A 25,562-nucleotide genomic window follows, 5' to 3' on the forward strand; every position below is an offset into this window, starting at 1 on the left:
GTGTTCTGGGGTCAGAGCCTTTGTTAACAAGAGGCAGATGGATTTGCTTTTGGACAGTAGCGTGCAAGGGCTCCAGGAATGCCCAGGCAGAAAACAACTTTGCTCTTCTGTGGGATTTTTTTTATTATTTAATCGAGGCCCACTTCTGTTCAAACCAGGAGACGGGGCAAACCTTCCATCTTATCCTCTGACCACCCTGCATTCAGATATCCTGATGTCCAGCTGCCATTCTAAGCGCTTTTCTTCCTAGTCTGTTATGTGCAAGTCCTGTATGTAATAGCTTGTCCTGTTCTTGTTCAGAAAGATCAGCCTTCGACGATTCTCTACTCTGACAAATGGCATGTCCCAGCTGATTACCTCTCCTCATCTTTTATTTTAACATCTTGGCAGTAACTCACTGCAAAGCAGAATATCCTATCATTTGCAGAGGGGAGATCTGAAGCCTAAAAAAGTAGAGAGAGATGCCTTAAAGATGTGAGAAAAGCCAATGAAGAATTGGAGTAGAGCCCCGGACTGTCTCCCAGCCACTGGATGGTCTCTGTGGACACAGATCTTCCTACTCACCATGTTGTTCGCTGGCTCCTTTGAGTTTTCAGCTGCTTTCCCAGGACTGAGCATTGAATCTTGCAGTTTGCTTCCCATCTACCCTCCTCTTTTTTGGTCCAGGGCTTCACTCCTCTCCCAGAGTGTGGTGGTATATGAGTGGCCATGAGATGGAGAGGACTGATATTAGTTCATAACCCATTCTGGGCCTGACATGTTCTTGGTTTCTCCTTCCACTGTCTATCATAGATATCCTGGAGGGTTCCTCACCCCAAAAAATAACATTTCAAGTAAAAAATGACACTTACTGCCCTTACCAAAAACGTATGTCACAGTGACACCTTAAACCCAGGATCAGCTTCCTCCAGAATATTGAGCTTTTTCTCCCTCGTAAGCGACCACACAATGTATGTAAGCTGCTGGAGAGCCACTTTCAGCATTGGCTGATGGTCTGTTTTCCCTTCATCAGTGTTCTGGTATTTTGCTAGGTCTGGAAGGGTGCTCTGTCAAGTGCTGTCACTTAACGATCTTTGCTCTTTGTTGCTATTGGAAATAACTACAGATTCCTTTGTTTTTTTTCTGTGAACTGGTGGTGGGTGGAAAGGAGTCGCTGCCTGGTTGAAGACGGCAGCTAATGAGCATGTCAGCGCCTTGCCTAATTCCTCACCTGCTTCCCTTCGCCCCTGAGGCGTGCAGTTCATTCCTCGGAGCAGTGAGATTATGCACTGATTCGCAAGGATTAATTAAAACCCAAATTGCCGTTTTTAGCTGTGTGATGACAGGAGGGCCATCAAAACAGTACCTCTGCTCAGAAGATGGACCTAAAGGCTGCTCTCGAATCAAACCGACAGCGCTGTTCCCGTTGTGTTGTTCAGTTCCCTCTAGATGCCTCGCAGTGGCCTGCACATAGACACTGCCCACAAAGGACAAATATCTCAGCACTTAGCTTTTACTTAAAACCTTTCTGTGTACTCTGGAGCTGTCTGAAAAAGTCTTTTTTTTTTTTTTTTTTTTTTTTTTTTTTTTTAGGGCTTTCCAGGAGACATTGGCCCACCAGGAGAAAATGGCCCTGAAGGCCTAAAGGTGAGTGGAGCAGAAACTGAAACTCTGTGTGGGGTGGGAACTAGCCAGGGAAAACAAAGCAGTGGGAAGGGGAGAGAGAAAAAGCCCTGGAGATTCCTGAGGATTGTCCTGGCCAGCATTTCAGCTTGGTCTGTTTGGCTTGAGGTCCCTCCAAGAGTGGGGTTTTCTTTTTTTCAATTTTTTTTCTCTAACAAAATTGACATTGGATAGTGTCCCATGGCTGTGAAAGAGACTTTCTCATTTTAATGGCCCTTCAGAGCTTATGTTTCTATTTTCTGAGTATTTTTCCCTTTGGCCCTTGCTCAGGGGAAGCCAGGAGCACGAGGTTTACCTGGGCCAAGAGGACTGCCTGGACAAGAGGTGAGTGTCCTCAGGGCTCCTAGGACCAAAAGCAGATCTAATTAGAAGAATTATGTTAACTTTTGAAGATTAATGCACACTGAAATGGCACCTGTGATTTGAAATTCTCAAGTCCTTCTGAATCTACAAGCAAGTGTTCATACTCACTGATCAGAAACCTGCAGAAGAGGAGCTTCCACTAAGTTGCAGTCCCGTAATCTTTGCTTCCAGTCGCTGCTGACATCCATTGACCCAAAACGCACTGATTTTTCTTTTAAAACCTGTTCCCCTGCACTCACCCACACCTCAAACGCATGATAATGCCCCTTTCCCTGCATATCCCTTTGCACAGGAAAAAAATTATTCTAGGCATTTTACAAAGAAGGAATCACAGCCTTGCATTCCAGTTTCAGGCCAGCATGACCAAGTTGCCTTCAACGTCCTCTAGTTGGCTAGCTAAATGCTAAGAGTGAAGTCTTGGATGTGGACTTCGAACGTGCTCTACCTTCACTGCTGCTGTTACCTGAGGTGGCTAGATCCAGGCTGTTGATTACAGCTTCTTTAGAAACATGGGCATGTTTTGAGTGAGTTGTCTGAGCCCGTACTGTGGGTTCCTGTTCAAAACGTTACTGTATTTTGAACACACTGACTTCAGTCCTGTCTTCAGCCCACCAGCTCATGCCATTTCATTACCACCACTGACCACCTAACTCAGAGCAGCTAGAACTGTGGCTGCCAAGGGTACATAATTTCTCTCTTGCTTTTAGACATTTGAGATGATTTGGGGGTAGCTTAACTGAAGATCTCCTAGAAACTGTAGGTCTGATCCTATCACATTAGAAATTGGTGTAGAGCCAAGGGAGAGGACCGAGTCCAACTGCTGTGTGAGATTTTGGGATATCTCCATCCTGCAGTTTGTCTAGTTCCATTTGAAAGTGAAAGAAAAACCTCAATACAGTTGCCAAATGTTTCGTGGGAATTTTGCAACACCCTTTTGGGGGAAAGTGGGAGGGAGGCACACAGAGCTCTGCAGCATTTGTATCCCTTGTCAAATCAAATGAAGCAAAATCCCATGAGTATGTCAAGTGTATCCCTGGGCCAAACCCAGCTCTTAATAAGCCCACCCAGCTGGTGTTGACTTCAGTGGAATTTTATGTGGCCTTTACTGGCAGGACTCAGCTTTGGGGTTTATTCCTGAGATGAGGAGGGGAGATGAGGAGCTTCAGGGAGTGCCCAAAGAAGCATTTTGCTGACAGGCCTGCCCTACAATTTGGAAGGACTCAGTTGTTAAAATTTGACAGTTGAGCATAGAGCACACAGAGTGTTTAACTGCTGGCCAGACTGCAGACCTTCCATTTTTGCTGTGTGGTGAATCTGAACTTTGTCATTATTTTGCCCTTTATCTTAATTTCTTTTCACCTCAGGGAGATGAAGGTCCCTTAGGACTACCAGGAGTCCCTGGTCCAGAGGTAGGTTTCACTGATTTTAAATGGTTTGATCTATTAGCAACTCTACTGATCTTGCAAAAGAATTAAAATAACATAAAGCATCAAACCTTCTGGTTTGGAAAGATATTTTCGCTGCTAAGATGTATTGTTTTGTCCAGGGCTTGGTCCAAATGCTTGATCAAGGATAGTTGAGAGTCATGAGTCTTTCACAGGGTGTTGAATGGGACTGTAATATTATAACACATTAATTTTGAGCAGGTAAAAGACCTTGATTAAAGTCTCATGCCTTCATACCTTGAAAAAACCCTATAACTTCTAAATAGTTCATACTCAAGATAAAGCACTTTGTCTAAAAACCATCTCTGTCATGATCCCCAATATTTGGTTCCTTGATTTATAGCATCTTTTCAATGAAAGCAGGGAAATACTGGTTTGAAGGGAGGAAAAGCAAGAAAAAAGAGACAGTACTCTGAAGTAGAGCACTTTCCATCTCTGTATCACTTAAAACATTGTGATATATCGCAGAAACAAAGTGAGAGAAGCAAAAATAACGTTATTACATTTGCGTGCTTGCCAGCTTAGTGTTTTGTAATGGTTATGTGCATAATTACCATTGTAAAATATCTTGTAATGTGGTAACTGTGCTGAGAGCTTCTCTATGGATCAGGAAAGAAATGTTTTATCTTAGATTGGCTCTCTATGTTCCAATGGATACTTTTGTTGCTTTCTGGAGAAACACAGCAAATCCAGTTACTTCAGTGCCTTGACCAACATAAAAAATATTCTTCTAACCAGAGGGAACATGGACCTTTTGGTCTGCAGATTTCATCCTGCTTTGCAGTAGGTGTGAATGTCAGCCTGGCTTCCTCCAACTGCAAGGACATTCCTGTTCCCCAGTCCTCTCTAGATGCCAGGGGTAGAGCCTGTAAGGACTATCTCATACTTACATGTCTCAGTCCTAGCCCTCACTAGCAAAGTATCAACCTTAGATACCCAAGTTGTTAGTGTCCTTACAGATATTGCTGTAAAAAAACTGCTGTAAGTTGAAGAAATCGGGCTGAACGCAGCATGTAATTACCTAGAGGGCAGTGACAAAGCTCTTGGCTTGGTTGATTATAGTCCACACATAATGTTACTGATGCAGAACTTAAGTAATGGAACCTAGTTGAGTAACGGAGCCTAGAAATGGGCTTGTCCTTGCAGTAGTGGTCTGGACACGTTCTCCATGGGTCAAATGGAGTGCCGCTAGAGACACAGTGCTTTCCTCTCACGTTGCGTCAGCATCAGGGAGGACTACTCTATCTTTGGTGCCCTGGGTTCACTGGAAACTTTGCTTGAAAGCTGCACTTTGTTATATGTTTATGGATGCACTGCTATAAACAAGGGCAGCTGCAACAGTTATTACTTAGTTTTTATATTTATTGTTCTTCTCTATGTTTCAGGGTCGACCTGGCCGGAAGGGGTTTCCAGGAAGACCTGGTCCTGATGGTTCAAAGGTGAGAAAGGAGTTTGCTCGTGATGAGAGAAGTGGAAGGCAGAAGAGGGAAGGGGAAGCTTCAACTTTAACATGCTCTAAGCCTAAGGTTTTGTTCCAACTGGTGGGGGAGTTGAGGATTTCTCTGAATTTGGGGGTCTTGGCCCCTGGTTGGTTTCTTCCACAGAAAGAAAGACAGGGCATTTTTTAAAGCCATGTGCTTTATTATAAACAAGTGTGTTCCTCCTTTGATATTAACCACCACCACCCCCATCGTCTCATCTTTTTTTTTTTTTCGTTGCTTCTCCACGTTTTGTTCTAAAACAATGCACATCTTTCCTATCTTTGCTGCCTAATTAGCAGCAGGAGCCATCCCAGGGCAGCCCACTCCATAAACCCATACTCAAAAGGAAAGAGAAAACCCAACAAAAACAACCTCTTCAAACAGTAAATAGCAAAAATGTGGTCTGGCAGCACATCTGGAGTATCTGCATACTGAGAAAATACAGCTGCTGTCACCCAAGGACAATACTGCTTAGCTGTGCCTCTGGCCTCCAGATAGCCAGCCCTGGGGTATTCAACCGGCCTTTGAGTACTGCCATGGCCTGCCCTTATCCCTGGCAGCTTTGAAATTCTCCTCCCCTTGCTTTTCTCTCCATGTCTCATTTCTCTCATCTCTGGATTTCTTTCCTGCTGCACTGTGCTTATGTAGGTTGCTCCTGTGGTTTTCGTGTAGACACTCCATGTGAGCAGTAATGTGCCTACACTTGAGATTTCGCAAGAGCAGAATCAGGGTGCAACATTGCCTGGGAACATTTTGGAGTCTCCTTCTCTGGAGATCTTCAAGGCCCGCCTGGATGCAGCCCTGTCTAACATGCTCTAGGTGACCCTGCTGAGCAGAGAGGTTGGACTAGATGATCTCCAGAGGTCCCTTCCAACCTTACTGGTCCTATGATTCGGGTTGTCCTTTATGCTTGTGATCCTTCCACTGGCAGGTGAATCCTCTGGATCCCCTCTGCTTTATCATTCCGTAACTACACCACCCCATGGTGTCCACACTCTTGCTTCCTCTATATGTTCCTCAAATTCTTTGGTTAATTATAATCCTTTCCTGTTCTCTTCCTACTCATGACTTGTTTCTATGTCATGTTTCACTCATTCATTCGGATAGAAACATTAGAGGGTAGAAACACTGCAGCTCCAGGAGCATCCCTGATGAGAACTCATGCCTTACTAGATGTGGGAATAAACCAACCAGGACTAGGCTGTGCTACAAAAAAACAGGCAGATTATAATTCAATATCTGAACTTGGCTTTGTGTAGGTTATTTCACCGCAGCTGTTGCTTTTTGGGGCATTTCACTCCATGTTTGTGTCAGCTATGATTCTTGCTTTGAATTATCTTTCAAGTCACATTGGTTTTGTAAGAGGTTGTTTCTTGCTGTTCTTCCACAGTTCACATAAAGCAGCCCAAGCAATGGGTCTGCAAAGAACTGGGGCAATATAACTCAAAAAATCTTGCTGATGCACATCCCGAGTGCGGCTTACCTGCACCTGGAAGAAGCACATAACTGTTCATGTCATCAACACCGTCGTGTTGTCCTTAGGGTCTGATTTGGAGCAGTGAGTAACCAGAGTGCCATGTCTCTCCTTGTCATACAGGGTGAGCCAGGAAACCGTGGCCGACCAGGGAAAGTTGGTGAGCAGGTAAACTCCTTGTTTTCCTTCTCTATTTGATGATCTTGTGTGTCTGCCATCCCCTGGGAGCCCAGGGTGCAGGCAGAGGACAGCAACCAGGTGATTCTGGCCACTTCAGACCTGTCAGAGTCCCAGCACTCAAGCTCTGATGTAGGAAATGTTTCCTTTAGTTCTACTGAAGCCTCATGATGAGTAACACCAACAGTGGCCTTGATGTCTATTTTAAACTGGAGGTTTTCCCATAGGCAGGGTGCTCTGGTAAAGTCACAGTTGACTGACGTGCTCTAGTACTGGCAGTATTATAATACATGTGAGCTGTTGTGCTTTATCAAGTGGTTGAATTGTCAAGGAAGCAAAGTCGTTGTAACAAAAGATTATGGATTTTGGTATTTCTCTTCAAGGGCAATTTTCAGGCTTTGTCCACCTGGGTTTTGAGGACAGAACTCTCTGCTTTGAGGTGCTGAACTCCCTTGACTCCCACTGGATTTTCTGGGAGCAGAGGAGACGGCACCTGAAAGAACCAGGCCTGGGGGGAAGAGACACTGAGCCAGATTTTGTTCTACTGCAAGAGAGAACCTTCTGCCTAGGAAGCAGGGGATGTGTCTTGTCTCTGTAGGCTTCAGGGGAACCGCAGATGCGAGGAAAAAGAAACAATTGCTTCACGTATCTGTGGCTGAAACCAACTACCTCATCCACCAGCAACCATGAAATTGCAGCTACGGAGCCTCTAACACGTTCTCTGCATTCCTGTATGACCAGAACAGGTTGAATGTAGCAGCTGGTCCCAGCAAGGAGGCATTGCTTCTCAGCACAGCTATCCTTCTCAGCACTGTCCCTGCCTGATAGTCAGCAAGTTCGGTTAGGCTTGGTTAGCTTGCCAGCAACTCTGGCTCTTCATTATCTTCTGCCCAGCACCTGGGGGTCTCTTATCTTGGTTTTCTGACCAAGCTTGTCCAAGAAGCCAGAATGGATCATTTTCATTTCTGGCAATCTGATGGGCCTTAATGCTGATTGAAGATGGTCATTTCTTTGGGAGAATTAGAGCTGTTTCTGAGTTACAGTTAATTACTCTACAAAGAGCAACAACTGAAGAAACAAAGTTGCTGCGCACATGTGAGCTAAGGGCCCAATTTCTCTTTGCAGCTCTGTCACCTTCTGCACAATGTGGAGCACCATCTTCCAGTACTCTATGTCACAGGTCCCCCTCTACAGAGCGCACATGATGGAGCTGCTCTCCCATGTGGGGCCCAACAAGATGAGAAATTCTGCTGGCAGGGAACACCTTGCTCTGAACACTGCTCAGTAGGACACCCAATCTCAGACAGTACCTATCGATGCTATTGCATTACAGTTAGCAATGATTGTTTAGAAGTGCTTTGAGATACTTAACAAGACGTTGCCATTGAAGGACAAAGTACCAGTATGATTATTATTCTTTAACGTCCCTTGAGACTGACCTTGGATGAAAACTGTAGGCACTGTTCACTGAAAAGAAAACACAGCTGGCCTCTGCTGACACTGAAACCAGCACAGTGGTATGAAAGCTGCCTGTATTATTTTTAGTCAATTAGTCTCTGTCTAGAAAAATCACCCTGAAAGAATTTCCATTTCCTTACCAGTTAAGTCATTAGAACAAAAATGTCACACCAGGTTGGTGGGAAATAACCTCCTTTCCCATCACACCTTTGCAAAACAATGCTGGAGTGTTGGGGTTTAATTCCTCCCTCTACCCAAGCATCAGCATTTGGTGTTGGGGCTAGGCTGTTTTTTTGCAAGGCTCTGGGAGACTGGGCTGACAAGGTCACTCAGCGCTGAAAGACTGACCTTCACCCCCAAAGGGGTGCCTTTTTTTCTCTGTTGGACACCTAGATATGCATATCCATAGGCACAAAATGAGTGGTGACATTTTTCAAACTTGCTGCTCTATCCTTCGTATGAGTTCCCTCTGGCTGGAAACCCTCAGCATAAACAACTGAAAAGTGATCACCCATTCATCTCATTGGAGCACTCTCTTCCCCTTCTTATGGACATCTGTTTAGGCAAACATGGGAGTTTTTGAAAGGTTTCCAATGATACTTGAGCTGTCGCTGGGAAGACAGAGTTTTTAAGCCACAGGGCAGCCTCTGATGCATTGTTTTCCATTGCAAAGACACTGACTCAGGACATTCATTCATAAGATGCTTGTTGTCTTCAAATACTGGAAGGACTCCAGCTGCTGGGCTCCCCTGTACCCTGGAAATGTGTGATTTAACCCTTTCTTGCCAGTAGATGGAGGCAGAAGAATGTGATGAACGCAGTGCCTTCAGCCCAGGCCACCAGCCTTCCTGTTGCAGAGCTGGTAACACAAAGCAGGAGGATGTTGCCTCAGCATCTGTATCTGAGGCTCAGCACGGCAGGAGAGGAAACACCCTGCTGGAGACAGAACAGCATACTGGGGACAGGTGCCTCAAGCCCATGGACCCCCCATCTTCTCTGTGCTAGGAGCTGAAAAGGTCAGTGACAGACTATGCCAGCTGAAAGTGGTTGAGGTTGACTTCCTCCTTAACAGGAATGAGGAGGTCCTGTCACAGCAGGAACATCTTATTGAATCCCATGTCCTGCACAAGACAAGTGAGCACCCTGTTCATGCACAGTTTTGTTAGGTTCCGCCACAAACCCATCACTCTTTGGTGGGAAGGGCTGTCGCTCCTTGGTCGCTTGGTGATGGAAATTGCATCTATGTAATGTACTGCGTTGCCTGTTTCTTGGGGTGGTGTTGGACTTCTGAGCACCTTAATTTTAGCTGCCCCCTGTCCTTACCCATCACTCTGACACAGCTTCATTGTACCTCTTTCTTCAAAGGAGAACCGTGATTTCCCGCTGTCAGATATTGTTCTAAGAAAATATGTGCCTGAGGAAACCAACACCATCAGTTCATCTCCTTGATGTAGTTTCCTTGCAGTGCTCTTACAGATGAGGGTTGTGCTGTACTCTTAGTTTTGCAGTTGGGATTTAACATGTAAAGATGCAGATGGACTTGGTCAAGGTCAGACAGGTAGCTGATATCAGAGCAGGGAAATGCACCATCATTTCCCACATCGGAGAAATGCTTTTCCCAAGCATTTACCTTTCCCTCCGAGGTGCCTCTTTCTGGACTACAGACCTCTCGTTCATGGATTTACCAGCACTCGAGCACACAGAGCTTCTTTGATCTGCCAAGACATTTTGTCAGTGTTGCAACATTTCCTTCATTCGTTTCTCATAGGGAAGTGGGAGCCCAACGTGGCCCCGCGGTACAGCTGAGCTTTGGTGCACAGAGGGTTAAACTGCATGGATTTTCTATGCGGGTCAGAGCGTCCTCCCTTAAACTGTGATATTTACTGTTTTACTTTCCCTTTCTTTCATCTGAATGGGAGGATTGTACATTTACTCCCTCCATCCTTTGTCCCTGGTTTGTTTTGTTTTGAGTTCTAGCGAACCAGTAAAATAGAAAGGGCCATGATCGGTTCCTGCTGGGAGCAACTGGCTGTCCCATCCCTGGGAGACCCTGCTCATGCTGGGCTCGCCTTTCGGTTTTTCTCTCAAATGGGCTATGATTTATGCAAGGCTTCATTGCTGACTTGCTCTCTGTTGATGTAGCCAAGAGAGGGGGCTTAATTATGACAGGGCTGGACAATAAATGGAGAAAGCCAGACAGGAGTTAAGAATTACAATCTGCCAGTTCTCCCCCTTTTTCTCCCCCCCCCCAAACTCCCCAGCAACTTTTTAACAATCTACATCTCTTTTCTGCCATGCCTTTGGCTGGGGAATACAGCAGACTGAATCATGAGCAACATGTTGAACTCCCCGTCTAATATAAATGTTTTACATTCCTTCCTGTATACTATGGGCTGTTATCGGGGCAGCCACCACTGCTGGGACTTCACGTGCATCATTACGCATGCTGCTTGGAGTCCTGTTTGATGCAGGGCTTTTCAACCCTAGGAACCTGGGAAAATACCTTATGCCACAGCCGTTTTAGCGTAGTGACCGCACTTCAAGTTTACTTTGATTTAATAAGTGTCATCTGTGGCTTTTCTGGTTCTTGAAACCTAAATCTTTTGCTGCTTGTGCTCCCTTCGGTGTCTGCCCCATTTTGGCTGGTGAGGAAAGTTGTTATCCAGTCTTCTCTAGTTGTTTCATATACTCCCCATAAGTTACCAAGATTTATTTTGCCTAGACATATCTATTTCGTTTTACGTCTGGTTGCAGACACGACAGCATTAGTTAATTTAGCCCAGAGCAGAGCGTTGGCTGCAAACGCTACAGAGCTACTGTGCTGGAAGTGTGTTCGTCTCGCAGAGTCCCTAACTCCCGTCTCCCCACGGTGACACCATGGGGTGCTCCTTTTCTGGGTACACAAGGAGAAGTGAAATCTTCCCTTGAACTGGAACACAATGTACCACCACAGACAGAATTGTCTCCTGTTTCTGGAGTGAAAACCAGGCCAAAAATTTTGGCTTTGCTCCTCCTCCGTCCTGCCGTTTACCAGCGCAGCAGGTGCAGTGTTTGCCTCTACCCTGCTTGTGTTGGCAGCGCCGGCAGCTTTCTGCACAAGCTGCGATAACAAATGGCACATCTGTGACGGAGCGCGGGGTCTCGGGAGGGTGCTCGGTTTGCCGCTCTGCTTGGCATGTTGTAATCAGGGTGCAGCAGACCATCTGCAGAGCACCACCAGGTTGGCCAGGAAACACAACCAGTCTATCTCATTTTATGACCCAGATTCCTTAGAGACTTCATAGGATAGGAGTTGATACTGCTGTGGACAGTGTATCTAAAATCCACTGCCTTTAATCCTGAGTTTGGGTAGGAAATGCTACACCTGTAACCTCTCCAAAGTATTTTTGAAACACTGTTTGTTTGAGTGGCAACAGTGCACAGATTTGCTGCAAGAGCAGAGATCTCTGTCTGTTTGTAGTGGACCGACCTAAGATAAACCAGAAACATCTTAGAGAGCTTCATCTTGTTGCTCTGTCATTCTTTCCTCTGCCTTAAAGTTTGCCTTTGTTGTGGCCTTGGGCTACTGGAAATTTTCAGTAACTGGAAACGGTTATCAGCTATGTATCTGCACTTGTGTCTAATTGAAAGATAATTGTTTCAGCAGCCTTCAGCAATGCCACCCAGTGGCAAACCTGCATATGCAGATGATGTAAATTTGCCTCTTCTCCATTCCGTTCCTGCATTGGGTAATCTGCTAGAGATGAGCACTGCTTTGCTCTCACACATGTTGTCTATTTTGCCTGATCTCAGTGAAATACTTGTGCATTGGTAGTACTTCAGCTGTGGACACAGCAAAGACTATTGCAGTGCAGTGTCAGAAGGCTTCGTAACATCCAGCTCCTGCCTGGAGAGGAGAGCTTTCCTGGTATTAGCTGTCTTCCTGTGGTTAATCCAGTTTTCCATCGCATCACGGTGGCATGCTGCTTTCCTAGACCATTTCTGGAAGAATTTCTAATGCGAGCATCTAACTCCAGGCTGCAAGATATCCACTGAGCTCTTTGCCTTCTGCATAGTTTTTCTCCAAACACTTTTTTGCCCAGACATTGCTCCTGTGCCGGAGCATTACAATGGCTCTCCCAGAGCGGAGAATGTGCGTGTGGCTGCTCTTTGGGAGAGGTGAGGGCATTCGAGTGAGGCATGCTTTCCCGGAGCCCATCTGCCTGCCCCATTGAGGAGCTCCTGTTTGCAATGACATTCGAAGGATGGTGTTTAATTGCACTATGTAAGGAGGGTTAATGCACAAAGTCTCTTGGTATTTGGAGTTGTCATCAGAAGTTATTCCCCATAAAAGTCACTAGAGTGTGACCCATGGTGAATCTTATGTCTCTAAGCAGGATCTACTGAGCCCCACACTTGGGAATAGCAATGGAGGTGGTTATTAGATGACAGAACTTCACACTGTGCATGCGACTTTATGGAGACGGTTGCTTTTCACAGCTGTGGAAGCTGCATAACCTGTAAGCAGGCTGCAGTCGTGGCTCTGTTCTCCTCTATCTCCATGGTATCTTTAACACTCTCTCAAAGTGCAGGTGGAAACTGAACCACAGCAATGCAGAGATCACAAGTAGCTGCTCTACAGAGAGCAGCCGTGTGTCTCTGGCCAGCCAGGAAAGGAGAAAGAAATGAAACCAGGAATATAGAGAGGAAACCTTTGCTCTCTCTCTTACTGTTCCCCAGGAAGGGGGATTGCAGGGTTAAAAACTCTCCCTTCTTTGACACCATCCTCCAGAAGACTGGCTTGCTTCTGTAGCTTTTTGCCCTGCTGTAGTTGTGTGTGCTGAATATTTTCTTGAGCAAATCTTTCACTTGAAAACCTCCTTGATTTTGAAGTGAATAGGTGAGGTGCATTGGCAGAGAGGAAATTTCAATTTCTCACAAAGGTTTCAAATGATTTAAAAATGAAGATGAGTGGGGTGATGTTAAAACTGTTGGGAATAAGGTGGAAAATCCATTTCCCATTTTCTTTGACTTGCTCAACAACCACCTCCCAGTAGCAGCAAGGCTATTGCCTAAAATCAAACAAGCCAGAGCATGGCTTAAATCGGCACCACCCCTGCCAACTGGGCAGGTTATGAAGTGTTTCAACAGGAGATGAATCCCTTTAGTTACAGATTAATTGGAGGATTTAAATGTAGATATATATCTACCAGTGGCCCTTGATGGGATTAGGGACTAAGGGGTCCACGATGGTTTCTGAGCGGTGTGACAGATTTGCTGCCCTGCTGGCCCCTCTCTGGCGGTGCCCCCAGACCTTTATTCCCTACTGACATCCTAACAACATGACATTACCAGAGCAAAATTAGTTTGTGCGGGGATTTGAAACAGTTCAGATTAAACCAGAAGAAATCTACCCAACGCAGCAGTTAAAATGATGATAACTACCAGCATCTGTGTAACACAGGAGCTCCTGCTATCAAAGGTCTTGGGGAATCTGCATTGACATTTTAGGAAATAGTTGCGAAACAAAGCCACGCTATGGACTGGGCCTTGCTACGAAACGTGCTTAACTCGTCCCCTATATTATGTGTTGTGGCTTTTGCAGATCCTCGTGCTGCCGTTCCAGCTGGCTCCTAAAGCAGAACCAGCTGTGGAGTTAGACGTTCCCATGGCCGGGAGCAACTCTGTCCGCTCTGGTAGCCAGTAGGAATTACTGAGCAGTATATGAGGGATGCTGTGCTGTTTCAGCCGGCAAGGTAGACCAAATAAACTGTTTATTCTCCCTGCAAATAAAACAAAATTAATTGTGCTTATTTTTTTCCTTAGGGTCTAATGGGTTTCATTGGTCCAGTAGGGGAGCCTGGAATAGTGGGAGAAAAGGTAAGATTAATTGCAGCAAATTTGTTGTTATAACTTTTGCAGGATGGAGGAGACTGAGGTATGGGAAATACTGAAATGATTTAAATTGTCCTGTCACTGCAACACCCAGCTGGGATTGTAGCAGGTCTGAGCCAGGGGGTCTGAGCTAGTCTTGGACCAGTCAAAAGTGATCCACTTCGCATTTAGGAATTAGCATGCGCTCATCCTCCAAGGAGATGCTGTCAAATATTCTCTGAAAATACAAATTATTTAAGTTCCATTCATTTGTAATCTTCCAGAAAGCTTGTATTTAACAGTCCCTCCTGGTTTTGATCCCCCCCAATGCTGGGAACGGATGACCCCCTGTGCCCTGAATCCCTGGTCAAGGGAGGAGTCCTTGGAGTCTAGGTTGCAGACAGATTTGCTCAGAGATGTGTTCCCAGGCCCACAGTGAGTTGCCAAGGGGTTGCAGAGAACGGGGCTGAGCTTGCAGTGACTGGGAGTGCTTAGCAAATTCTCAGGTGCAGAGAAAGTAGGAGAAGGCAGCAGTGTAAACAAGCACAGGCTGGTCCAAGTTCTTCCCTCTTTATCTGACAAGGACCTTCCTGTCCGCATGCCCCTGGGGTTGCACTGGGCATGCTATTAAGGGTTGGTGCCCTCTTGTGTACAGTCTAGATACATGCTTCCTTCAAGGAGAAAAATGACTTTATTTTCCATTAAAAGTAAATGACTGCTAATTCCTTTTTTCTTAGAGAATAAAATTTTATTTGAGGGTAGCTTCTAAAGACAAATTGTCTATATCGCTTGTTATATTTCAGTTGCAGAGTGCTGGTTTTCATTGGTGGTTTAATTATTCACAGTCCAGCCGTAAAGATAGTAGAAAGCATAAAATGATGCATTCCACACATCAGTTCTTTCTCTCTCTTTTATTACTTCAAGCTCCGTTCTCTGGGTAACAATGTCAAGACTCTGTGACAGTTACACTGTGTTCGCTGTAAAGGCATTTTATTTTTTGTCAGCAGCAGACATGGGCAAGTCCTTTGCAGGGGCTGTTGTCTATGTTGAGGCAGTAACAGAAGCAGGCACAATCTGAACTGTCAAGATACACAAGAAGTAAAAGGAACTGCATGCTCTGGACTCCATTTTAGAGAAGGCTAACAGAGGATTAAAGAATCTGTGATACATCCAAAGTGGTTACATAGAAAATCAATGCCTGAGTTGTCTCTAGGGCTTAATGGCAGCTGCAGCCCTGCACTGAAAGGGGGAATGAGAATCTGCAATGCAGGACACATGGGAAGACCCTCTTCCCACCCCAGTAAATCCCCATATGACCCTATGACTTCCACACCAATGTCTTCCCCACAGAAACCATCCTCATGTTGCAGCTCAGCTCTGTAACTGTGACTGTGTTACATCAGTGTCAGGGCAAACTCAGGCTGTCCTCTGAAAATGTAGGAGATCCTCAGCACAGCTGTGATTTCTATCAGGCTTCTCCTTCTCTACCAAGACAAACTTACAGATGACAAAAATAACTATCATCAAATCAAAATTTCAACCAGGCCTCCAGTTGGCATGACATCCTACAGCTTACTACATTGCTGTGAGCTAAATGAAGTGGGAAATATACTTTCATTAGACGTAGCTGAGTCAGCAATCTTCATCTAGAGAGCTGCAAAACTTAAGGCTGAAGCCAGTAGAATTCAAAAATGATCAAAGAAAACAATACAGCTAATACTTAATAAAATCCATGCATTCATGAAAAAAAATCTTCACTGGTTTACAAAGGCCAACTGGTGACAGTGCACACTCTGGAGTTTGTTTTTAATAAGATGCTTAAAATCTGGTGAATCTGCTGTCCTTACACTGTAGCTGTTGGAAGGTAGGTCAGATTTTGGGCGTAAACTACTTGGCACCATTTGCTAACTCCTCCTTCCTCACCCCTGAACACACAAATGTAGCACACCTGATTCCCAGTGCATTACTGGGATTGCAGGAGAGAGTACAGGCAGTGGCAGTGGGAATTGCCATCCTCTCCAAGGAGTAGTTAACAGCTCATCACTAGAGCTGTGCCTGCGACTCGCCCTTGCATCAGCAGGCCACAGTAGTACTCCCCAAGGCTTACACTTCACCTCCAGCTCTTGGCTGATCCAAAGACCCGTGGATGTACTGAGAGGAAGTGAGATGTTCTGTACACGGGGGAAAAGGAAAGACTTTTCAGAATTAATGAGTGATTAATGGAGATATCCAGCTCTGGACACACACATCCCAAAACACTGGCCTCCATATCATGGTGGCTTGCACTGTGGACTCCATGTGAACCACAGAACGGGCAGTCCCTGTTCCAAAATGCTTAGTCTTCTGAAAGCATTACCCATCTATTCTAGGCAGCTTCTCTGCATTCCCTGATCTGAGTTGCTTGGGCAGCTATCATTCTTTAACTACTCTGATGAGACAGAGACTTGAAATAGTGACTATTTTTTATTGGAAGCTTTTTTGATAGAAATCTGACAATATAGACCACAATGCATGGATCTGTTAGTTGTTTCATTGCTCTATGTCCCTGTTGCTGCCAGCTCAGAGTGCTTGTTGATGAAATTACTTGCTCTTCTCTGTGTGCATTTGTCCTTCCCAGGGTGACCGTGGCTCGGTGGGACCCCCAGGCCCTCCAGGAGTCAAGGGGTCGATGGTAAGGAGTAAGTCTGCATTCTCTCGCTCTTGCTGCTACCTGTCAGACCAGGCCCTGCCTCTCTCTCTGCCCTCGCAAAGGGCACAGCTCCTCCTGATCTTCAGGTTAAATGAGAATAGCTGTAAGTTCTTCTTGTCTCTGTGGAGGTGGGAGGGTCTATTTGACTGCGTGGATATTGAGGTGTAACCTCTCCCCATCACACAGTAGTATTTTCTTCAGAGAAACATTGTTTTTTGATGTGTGCTCTGCACCTTCATCAGTTGAGGACCTGTTGCATCAAATAGCAATAACTAGGAACTGCAAGTTTCGGCACCTGAAAGATCGCCCACTTCTGAGCATCCTGGCTACTGAAAAGACTTCTAGAGCTTTCAGAGCAGGAATTTCCAAGCCTTCCTTGCTCATATCCCAACACACTACCAATGGCAGCTGCAGATGCTGAGTTGCTTGGGCAGCGCTGCCATACCATTTTGCTGTGCTGTGGGCACTGCCATTTGAGGACACCTCTTAGAAATTATCAGAGGGCATCCCACTCCTTGCGTGCCGTAGTGCAAGACCCAAAGACAGATTTTCTTATTTCAGCCCATGCTATCCTGGGCTGTTCAGAAAATCTAGCTGCTTATATTGCCAGCAAAGTTGAAGCTGGGCTTTGGACACTCTGGTCATCACCAACTGCCCCTAAGCTCTTTTACCCTGGCAAATAACTGGCGTGCCTGACTTTACAAGCAAGCAGTAGTGCCATTTTTCTGCCTTCCCAGTTGGAGGAAGAAGGGTTGAGCTGATCCAAGGAATTCATACCAGGCATATTGTTCTTACTTTCCTTTCAGGGGCACCCCGGAGCACCAGGAGGAGTGGGTTTTCCTGGAATCCCTGGACCAACAGTAAGTAAAGACTGTAATCACCTTGTAATACCACACATCAAAATCAGCATCCTCTATCCTAGGCCTTCAAGGTCTGAGTCAAACAACCATGTCCCAGCTGCTTTGAGTTTGAAGAACAGTTTATGATCAAAGAGATACTGGGGAAGGAGCAGGGCAATGGGCTGAGGGGGGAGCAACATGGAAGGAGATGCTCAAAAGGAAAAAAAATGTTTAATCTGAACCTTCGTAGGTCATTTCCCTAATGGTGTGGTCTAAAACTCACTATCCAGCCTTGCTCTTTTAGCAGAACTCAAGCTCTTTAGCTCAAGGCACTACTGCAAGGTCCTCTGCTCTTTCTGCTGGGAGTTGCCAGCAGTACCGTGGTCACATTGTGTGGTGCAGTGACCGTATCATGCCGTGCTGTGACTGCATCGTGCCGTAACTGCATCGTGCCATGACTGCACTGTACCGTGACTGCATCGTGCCTTTTCAGAGCCCCGCGCTGGAATGAGTGGGGGCAGTGGAGCAGCTGCCCCAGACATGCCCTCCATCTGGAAGTGCTCATCCACTAAATGTGCAGCTGTGGCCGGAGCGTGCAATTGGTGTGGAGGTAGATCTTAGTCTGGCTCCAGATTCTCACAGCCCTTGTTTAGACGGTAGTCTAGCTCTTCCAGCAGCACAAACGCCACCGGGTGAAGGCGGTGCGTGTCACTTGCTGGAATTAGTAGAAAGGCAGCTCTGGGGGGGTACGAGGAATGGATTTCGCTCACTGTGTGAATTCTCACAATGTGGTTAATTGGGAGGAAGATCGCTGTAGTGAAATGCCTGGGCAGTGCCAAAGGTTCAGCCTCCGGATTAGTGGCAGCTCTGCCCACTGCGGGGAGCTCCGGGCACTGTCCCTGGTGGCTGCAGCCGGCTGCCAACCAGGGAGAGGTTTTATGGTTGCGAGTCTACAGAGGTGAAGGGAAGGGTCTGAGGTCAAGCAGCACCTAAGGGTGACCAGGGTGACCTAAGGGTGACCTGCTGCCTGCAGTCCCCAGCGGTAAGCTGCTGTCTGGCCCCTTATAGCAGTGCTTGTGCTCACTGTTGACCAGAAAATTAAGAGGAGGGGGATGGATATCTCTAGATGGTCCTTATTTAGCAACTTTCCTAGCCCATCAGCTGCTGTATGACTTGGGATGTCCAGAGCATTAGGCAGGTGCCCTGCTTACTCCATGGCCATGGGGCACTGGACTGGACGTGAGTCCATCTCTTAGCCAAGGCAGGTTCTGCACTAGCCTTGTGGGAAGAGTTCCCGGTTCCCAAAACGAAACTAGTGTACTACTAACTAGTACTTTTAATTAAGGTTGAATTTTGTCTTGCATTGCTGAGGCATGATGATAACAGCGTGAGTAAAGGCATCAGCCCAAACCAGAGATGCTGAAACCTCTCTGCAGAGCTCTGGGAACCCCTAGGTCCTTCAGCTTCCTTCGATGCCCTGTTCTCCTGCAGGAAAATAACCAGCAGGTTCGTCCAAGCAAAACGTTTCCTCCAAGAGCATATTTTAAAAAGTCATAATTCAGTAAGTCAAACTTCCCAGCAAGGCCAGTAAATCAAATAATCCCCTAATATTAAATCCCCACTCTTATTAATTCCAGCTGTTTCTGTCTATTTCTCCACCAAACAACCCTTCCTCGTTTGCTTCTTAAGCCAGACCTGTGGCATGCTGCTGCTGTTGTTTGTGTTCAGCTGCAAAAATCTTTAGGAGATGAAGCAAAGCAGTGAACCTCAGAAGCTCTTGATGGCTGGTTAATTCAGTAAAGGGTGGCTGGGAATGGGAAGCAAAGGTACAGTAAATGGTAGGAAACTCTGACCTTCGTTTCAGCTCAGTGTGACTTGTCCTTGAAACTCTGAGCGTGGGATCTGGTTGCTTCTCTCAAAATTTTGCCATCACAATGAATGTTTATATGCATGTTTTTTCCTAAACTATTTGGGATACGCAGAGACTTCCAGTAGAATATTCCAAATACCAACAGAGTATTTCATTTCAGTATGTGTTTATCTTAAAAGATCCCTATAAAATATGCATCTGACACATCTGCTCCTTGTCTGTGCCAGTCCCTGCTGACCTCACCAGCAAAACTGAGATTTACTATGATTACAAATATAGCTACAGTACAACTAACTAGGTTCTTTTCCATCTTGAGTGCTAACAGCTAAGCATTTGTATTTGGGACTTACATGCCATGCAGAATGATAGCTCGGTTCCAAAAGCAAAATCCTTATTAGTGGCAGCAATACAAGCAGTAGGAAGATCACAGTTCAATTTTATTGCAATCCTTGGTGGAATTTGCAGGGCTGTCGGTTGGCAAAAGCTATTAATATATAAATAGCAAATCTCAATGCGGAATTTTTGAGAGAGTAAGAATGGAATGTGTCATTTGGAGTTTTTTTCTGACAGCAGAAAGGCACCAACTTCAGATACAGTTTTTAAAGTTATAATATAGAAAGAAATCCTGTTAATTGAATACATCCTTTAATTTTTGAAACTCATAAATACTGTAACAGAAGAAAGGTCATTTAATTTTCTCTGAATTTCCTGTTTGAATGTTAATGAATCAAGTGTGTACAAGTCCTGGATAAAAGAAAACCCGAAACCTCTGTGTACGTAGGAGAAGAACAGGAACAACACTGACAGGCTAAATGAAATTAGCATCTGTCTGCCAGTATGAATATTTATACAGCACTAACAGTATGACACTTGAAAATAAAATCAGTGTTTGGCTGAAAAGCTCGGACTTCAATACCTAAGATGAGGTGTCTGATTTTTGTATTTGGACAACTGAAAACCAGACCTTGGTTATTATTATTTTTGTACAGATACTGAACAACAGCTGCTTTTATTAGCTTCAGAGGGAATTCTTGATGTTTAACTTCTCTTTGAATCATGCCACTTACACAGACAACAGGCTGCAGATACTTAAGGATACAAATCTCAGCCAGGGCCCTTGGCCTGAATGTTGATAATCCAAAAAAACAATCAGTGAGTCCAAAAAAGACCAGTTACAGGGAAGCAAAATGGGTGATGTTTTGGCAAAGTTCAGTGGGCCAACCTGCTGGTCACAGGTCTGCGCCTGAGACTCCTGCAGCTCACATGGTGACATGGGGTCTTGCTGATGGCTGCTGCTCTCCACCTTCTGCATCTTCAGTTTGTTTCCTTTTCCTCTCCCAGGGTCCAGCGGGAGTCCGTGGTGCACCAGGGATAAGAGGGATGAAAGGCCTCAGGGTAAGCACTTTCTATGAGCTCTTACCCCTCTCTTCTTTCTGACGACTGACGAGCAGTCTGGTGGAGTAGTTCCAGAGTGTGAAGATGAGCAGTAGTGGGGAAACCATCTACGCAGCCAGATTTTTGCTGCATAGACCTTCTGCACTGTTTGAAGCAAGTCTTAGGAGGAACATGAATGCAAGTCGTGCATGGACAGAGAGGGGTGTCCAAGCGTAGCATTCCTAGGGAAGATATCCAGCTTGTGTTTCCCAACCAGCTCCAGTGTCACACAGGCATTATAGACATTTCAGGTGAGTATGGTGAAGATTTAGTCTGATGAGGATGGATCTGAGCTGGGGAAAGGGGTGCAGGTAGAAGACTAGAAAAGGTGCCTTTGTTGTAAGAGGACAGAGAGCAGATGAGATGTTGAAGTGTTGTGATTTGACTGGAGGCAGTTAAAGCAGGAAACAGAATTAAGAGATGAAGCAGTCAAAAATAGAGCTGACAAGGCACTGGACAGCCTATCCTTCCTACGTCTCCCATTTCCATCTCGTTGGATGCGTACCTTTTGGCAAAGTTCTGCAGGCTTGTGGGAAAGGTGTGTTTTTGTGTATCAGATGGAGCAAATTACAGCATGTTCCATGTCCTCCCATGCGTTTGTCCAACCAGTAATACAAGGCTGTGATTTTATCTCTAGATTTAAAGAGTACTGCACTGCTGAGGTGTGTGTGAATCCTTGTTCTGCCTTGAGACAACAGGCCCCTCGCCTGCACTGACTCGTGATACTAGCTAGCATCTCTTGCAGCACTACAAGTATATATTTCGCAGGCACTCTGTGTGAGCTAATGTGCAGTTTTTCCTGCTCTGTTTGAGTGACAGCTGCTGTTAGAATTACTACTAGACCTGCTAAAGTTGCTTGCTTTCCTGGCTGTGATATCCAACCTGTATCCCACTGAGCTTCTCAATCTTCCTCCTTCTTCAACAGGATATTTACTGCAAGAGCATCTCTGCTTTGAGTTGTTTCCCCTTGCACAGCTGGTTTACAAAGCAGTATTAGTGAGTGCACATGGGTTCAGCTGAAAGCCTCAACGACAATGTATTTTGCATTTCTTCCTCCAAGGATCTTCTCAGATTTATTTCCATGTTTCATTTTTCAAAGATGTGGGCTGGAGTTAACCATATGTTTTACCTACCCCCATTCTACATTTCTACCACAACTCCTGCTTGGGGAATTCAGGACAGCCAAGGATTGCTTATGTTTTCCTATAGTAAAGCTAATACTCTCTTCAAATAGCTGGGACCAGGCGAGAGGAAGTGGAATAACCAACTAGAAAGCTTTATAACCGCGGAGTTATGTACCCTGGAACTGTTTTAGGCTTTCAAGGCACAGCTAGAAGGACACCAAAAACATCCAAGCCTGGCAGATGCTTATCAAGATTCAGCTTTTAACTCGTGGCTGGGAAGAGTTTCCTTGCTGTTATTCACCTTGATGGGAAAGCCCATGGCTGTCACTCCCCAGCTCTGCTCTCTGAAGGTCCCTTGGAGAGTTAAGGTTTCTTTGGGTTACACAGCAGCAATTAATTGAGCAGTTTGGGCTATCCATGAGCATGACAGATGAGAAACTGGAGATGCTTTTTCATAGGAGGCTTTGAATGAACTGGGAAAATATCTCTAAGGTAAAACTACAGCACAGAGCTGAATGTGAAATGCCTTCTGAATGAATCGTGGCGTGCTGGCTATGTGGGCTCTGGGAGAGGTGAGTCCTTGGAGAATATCAGACAATTCTGCTAGTGTCTTTAATGTATGCAGTGACAGAGCCGAAGTCCCAGCATTACCTTCTCCCAGCTGCCAACATGGGATGCCAGCTGCGTCCCCTGGCACCAAGCCTGTCTGTATATCCTTGCTCTATAATTCTGGAGACTTAATCTGGTGTAGGAAGGCTGATACTGTAAGGACCATCACAACTCATGCCTGGAGGAGTTCTTGCTTCTATTTCTCTTGCATTTTCTTTCTCCTTCTCTCCACACTCTCAGAAGATTTTCTACACGTGTAGGATTCTGTGTTTGCTTAGTCTGTCTACTGTTCAGCCTCTTGGTTTTCTCAGGATGAGAAAATGATCCCCTAACTGTAATTTCAGACATTACCCTTTGCAATATTCTGTCTATCCCAGTTTACAAAAGGGATGTAATTCAATTCAGAGTGGAAACATTAATGCAGGCTCCACCAGATGTTTGTGGATTCCAAGAGCTATGTTTGTGGATACTTCATTAAAGTAATTTCACTTTTGAAAGAAAACATAAATAGCAAATATGGTTTTGATTGTAAAAAAACAATGGGTTCTTTGGGGGGTCTGTATTTAAGATGTGATAGCTTTTGTGCTGTCAAGATATAAGTATAAATTTATAAGAAGCAAATGCTTTAAAAATTTCAGTCATGACAAGGCTGTTGTTCCTTCCCCTGTCTTTGCTTAGCCCATCAAACTGATAGTGAACAACCTTTGTGCACCAGTGCAGTTTTCCCCTGTACTCTTGCCTAAGGACAGAAAACTTGGATATGTGAATCCAGGCTTGTTTCTCTTCAGCCCTGCTCAGCATAGCAGGTAGTCATGGGCTTAATGTTCAACTAATGAGAGTTATGCATGTGTTTAAGCCTAATTGTTTAACTGAATCCAGGTTTAAATTTGGAGACAGGTGATGCTGCCAGTGCCTTTCCCGGTGCCGTTTCTCCCTTTCCCTGTACACACTGTACCCATGCAAAAAGCCTGCAAGCTGATTTCCCACCAAAATGTTTGAAAGATTCTTCCTTGGAGAGAAGGCCAGGAGATCCCTGTCTCTGAGGGCAGCAGGACAGCTGGCAGATGGCCGTGGGGAGAGCTTTGGGTTGCTTCTGGTTGGAAACATGTCTCCATTTATGTTCTCTGGAGCTCTCTGGCTTAAGCTGGCGAAGTGCAGCACATCACTGAAGGCACTGTGATTGATGGACAGTATTGCCAAGGACACTTGCACCCAGGTAAAGCCGGTGGGAGACACAGGAGTGATGAGCCTCCAGATGTTTGGCATCTTTTATGAGGGTGCCTTTCTTTGCAAAGGCTGGCTCTTGTCCAAACTTACTGCTGCTTCACAGCTTCCCTGAGTCCACTTTCCTCAAAATAGTCTTCCCAGTGACAGCCTCCAAGTCTGTGACCTACTGAAAACTCCTCCTTGCACCATCAGTGCTACCTCCCAGACACTCCAGGACAGTGCCAGGGAAAACAAATCCTACTTTGCAAATGAATCATCAAAGCAGAGTGTTCACAGTATATGCGAACGCTCATTTCTATTAATCAGCTTCTCGCAGCAGGAACAAGTCTGACATCCACATCCTTGACATGAGCTCAGCCCAGATTCTGACTGAGAATCCCCACAGAAGGCTAAATATCCTCTGGAGCCATGACTGTATGAGGCACCTTGCAAAGCTCAACTTGAAATGTGTATGACAATCCTGCCCTGTCCTTCTGACCAAGCTGCTGTCAATATTCATGGGATTTTATCCTCTCGCTGGAAGGAATGCTGTGAACTGACTCAGGGGACTCAAAAGAGCTTTTCAAAGCTCTGAGCATATTTTTGTTTCTGCTCTGCCACTCAGTCATCAAGCTCTTGCATTAACTGTTGCCCGGACAAAGCCTACAAGACTAGATAAAGTGCACATCTTCACTCCCAGCCATCTGCCTTCCTGTCTGGGTGTGGAACTGCTGCCAGTCTGATACGAGATGTGGTGCTCTGCAGCCTCACTGACTGCAAGGATTTGTTAAATTGAGGAATTTGTGAAGTGATGTTATGTAAGCATACCTGAAATTAGATGCTTATGCCAGGATGATTGAGAAGCTGTTCATGGAGAAAAAAATGGAGGTATATTGTTTTGCTCCCGGGGATCTTTTTGGTTGACTGAAAAAGCATTAGAAGCATTTGAGGAAAAGTTAGCTACAGCTCTCTAAGATCTTTGAGGTAGGTGAGTGTATTGGAAGAGAGAATCTCTAAGCAAAGGAAATGACTTTGATTTCCCATGCCGCATGCATTGGATACTTTGGGTCATCTCTATGCAGTCTCTATAAGATGTCCCCATTCCTTATTAGACATTTCCAGACAGTAAACCCATATTTGGACTTTAAATTCAGATACTGAAATCTCGGATTGAGTGTCTGAATCCACTTGACCACATTATGTGTTGTTGCCAAAAGGGTAAGGACACGGCCAGCAGCAGAGGTGACATTTAAGGTCTGTTCTCTTCCCATTCACGTGTTGTGCCTACAGCCGGTGAGATCTTCCAGCTTCGGCCGATGGTTGCTTTCTATTTGGCCAGACTGTGAAAGTGAAATATCAGTGTTTGGATCAAGGGGAAAGGAGGAAGCTTTGGGTTTCTAGAAAGGAGCTACTGACTGTGTCTTTGTGCTCCTGGGGTTGTCAGGGGTTGTTACTCCCTCCCTTTGAGCTCTGTATCCTGTATCCATTTCAACAAGGGAAAATGCAGCACTGCTCTGTGGAAACACCTCATGGAATATTTAGCTCTATTCTACAGGAACGTTATCTACATTAGCATTAGGGAATGTCTCTCCTGACTTACAGGGACCAGCAGTAAACCTGAGCTGCGTAGCCTGGAGCTGAATTCTCCAGTTTGTGAGATGACAATGTTCCCATCTAGCCAATATCGTAACTTTGTTTAGTCTAGCATGGCTGATAGTGCTGTGCAGTAGTGGAGGTCTCTAAGGGTAATGTTGTCTAGGTCTGTGTACTTGCCAGTATTGCTGCACTGTGACCTGTTTTGCTGCTGTTCCTGGAGCCTACGTTTAAAAGAGACTAATGATTATAGGGGCAGAATGTGACTGCAGGTGAGACTTGCAA

The 25,562-nt window shown here is 45.4% G+C and overlaps 1 protein-coding gene across 3 annotated transcripts in view; it reads left to right on the forward strand.

The window, feature by feature from the left end:
- Positions 1 to 25,562, forward strand: part of COL27A1 (collagen type XXVII alpha 1 chain) — a 164,198-nt gene that overhangs the window by 85,577 nt on the left and 53,059 nt on the right. For all 3 annotated transcript variants that reach the window (XM_062590624.1, XM_062590625.1, XM_062590626.1), the window contains exons 20-28: positions 1,573 to 1,626; positions 1,933 to 1,986; positions 3,390 to 3,434; positions 4,856 to 4,909; positions 6,549 to 6,593; positions 13,866 to 13,919; positions 16,531 to 16,584; positions 17,409 to 17,462; positions 20,653 to 20,706. In XM_062590624.1, coding sequence (XP_062446608.1) covers positions 1,573 to 1,626; positions 1,933 to 1,986; positions 3,390 to 3,434; positions 4,856 to 4,909; positions 6,549 to 6,593; positions 13,866 to 13,919; positions 16,531 to 16,584; positions 17,409 to 17,462; positions 20,653 to 20,706 — 468 coding nt within the window. The remainder of the gene's footprint in view (positions 1 to 1,572; positions 1,627 to 1,932; positions 1,987 to 3,389; positions 3,435 to 4,855; positions 4,910 to 6,548; positions 6,594 to 13,865; positions 13,920 to 16,530; positions 16,585 to 17,408; positions 17,463 to 20,652; positions 20,707 to 25,562) is intronic.

Source organism: Rhea pennata, chromosome 18 (assembly GCF_028389875.1).
Source record: "Rhea pennata isolate bPtePen1 chromosome 18, bPtePen1.pri, whole genome shotgun sequence".
NCBI classification, from domain to species: domain Eukaryota; kingdom Metazoa; phylum Chordata; class Aves; order Rheiformes; family Rheidae; genus Rhea; species Rhea pennata.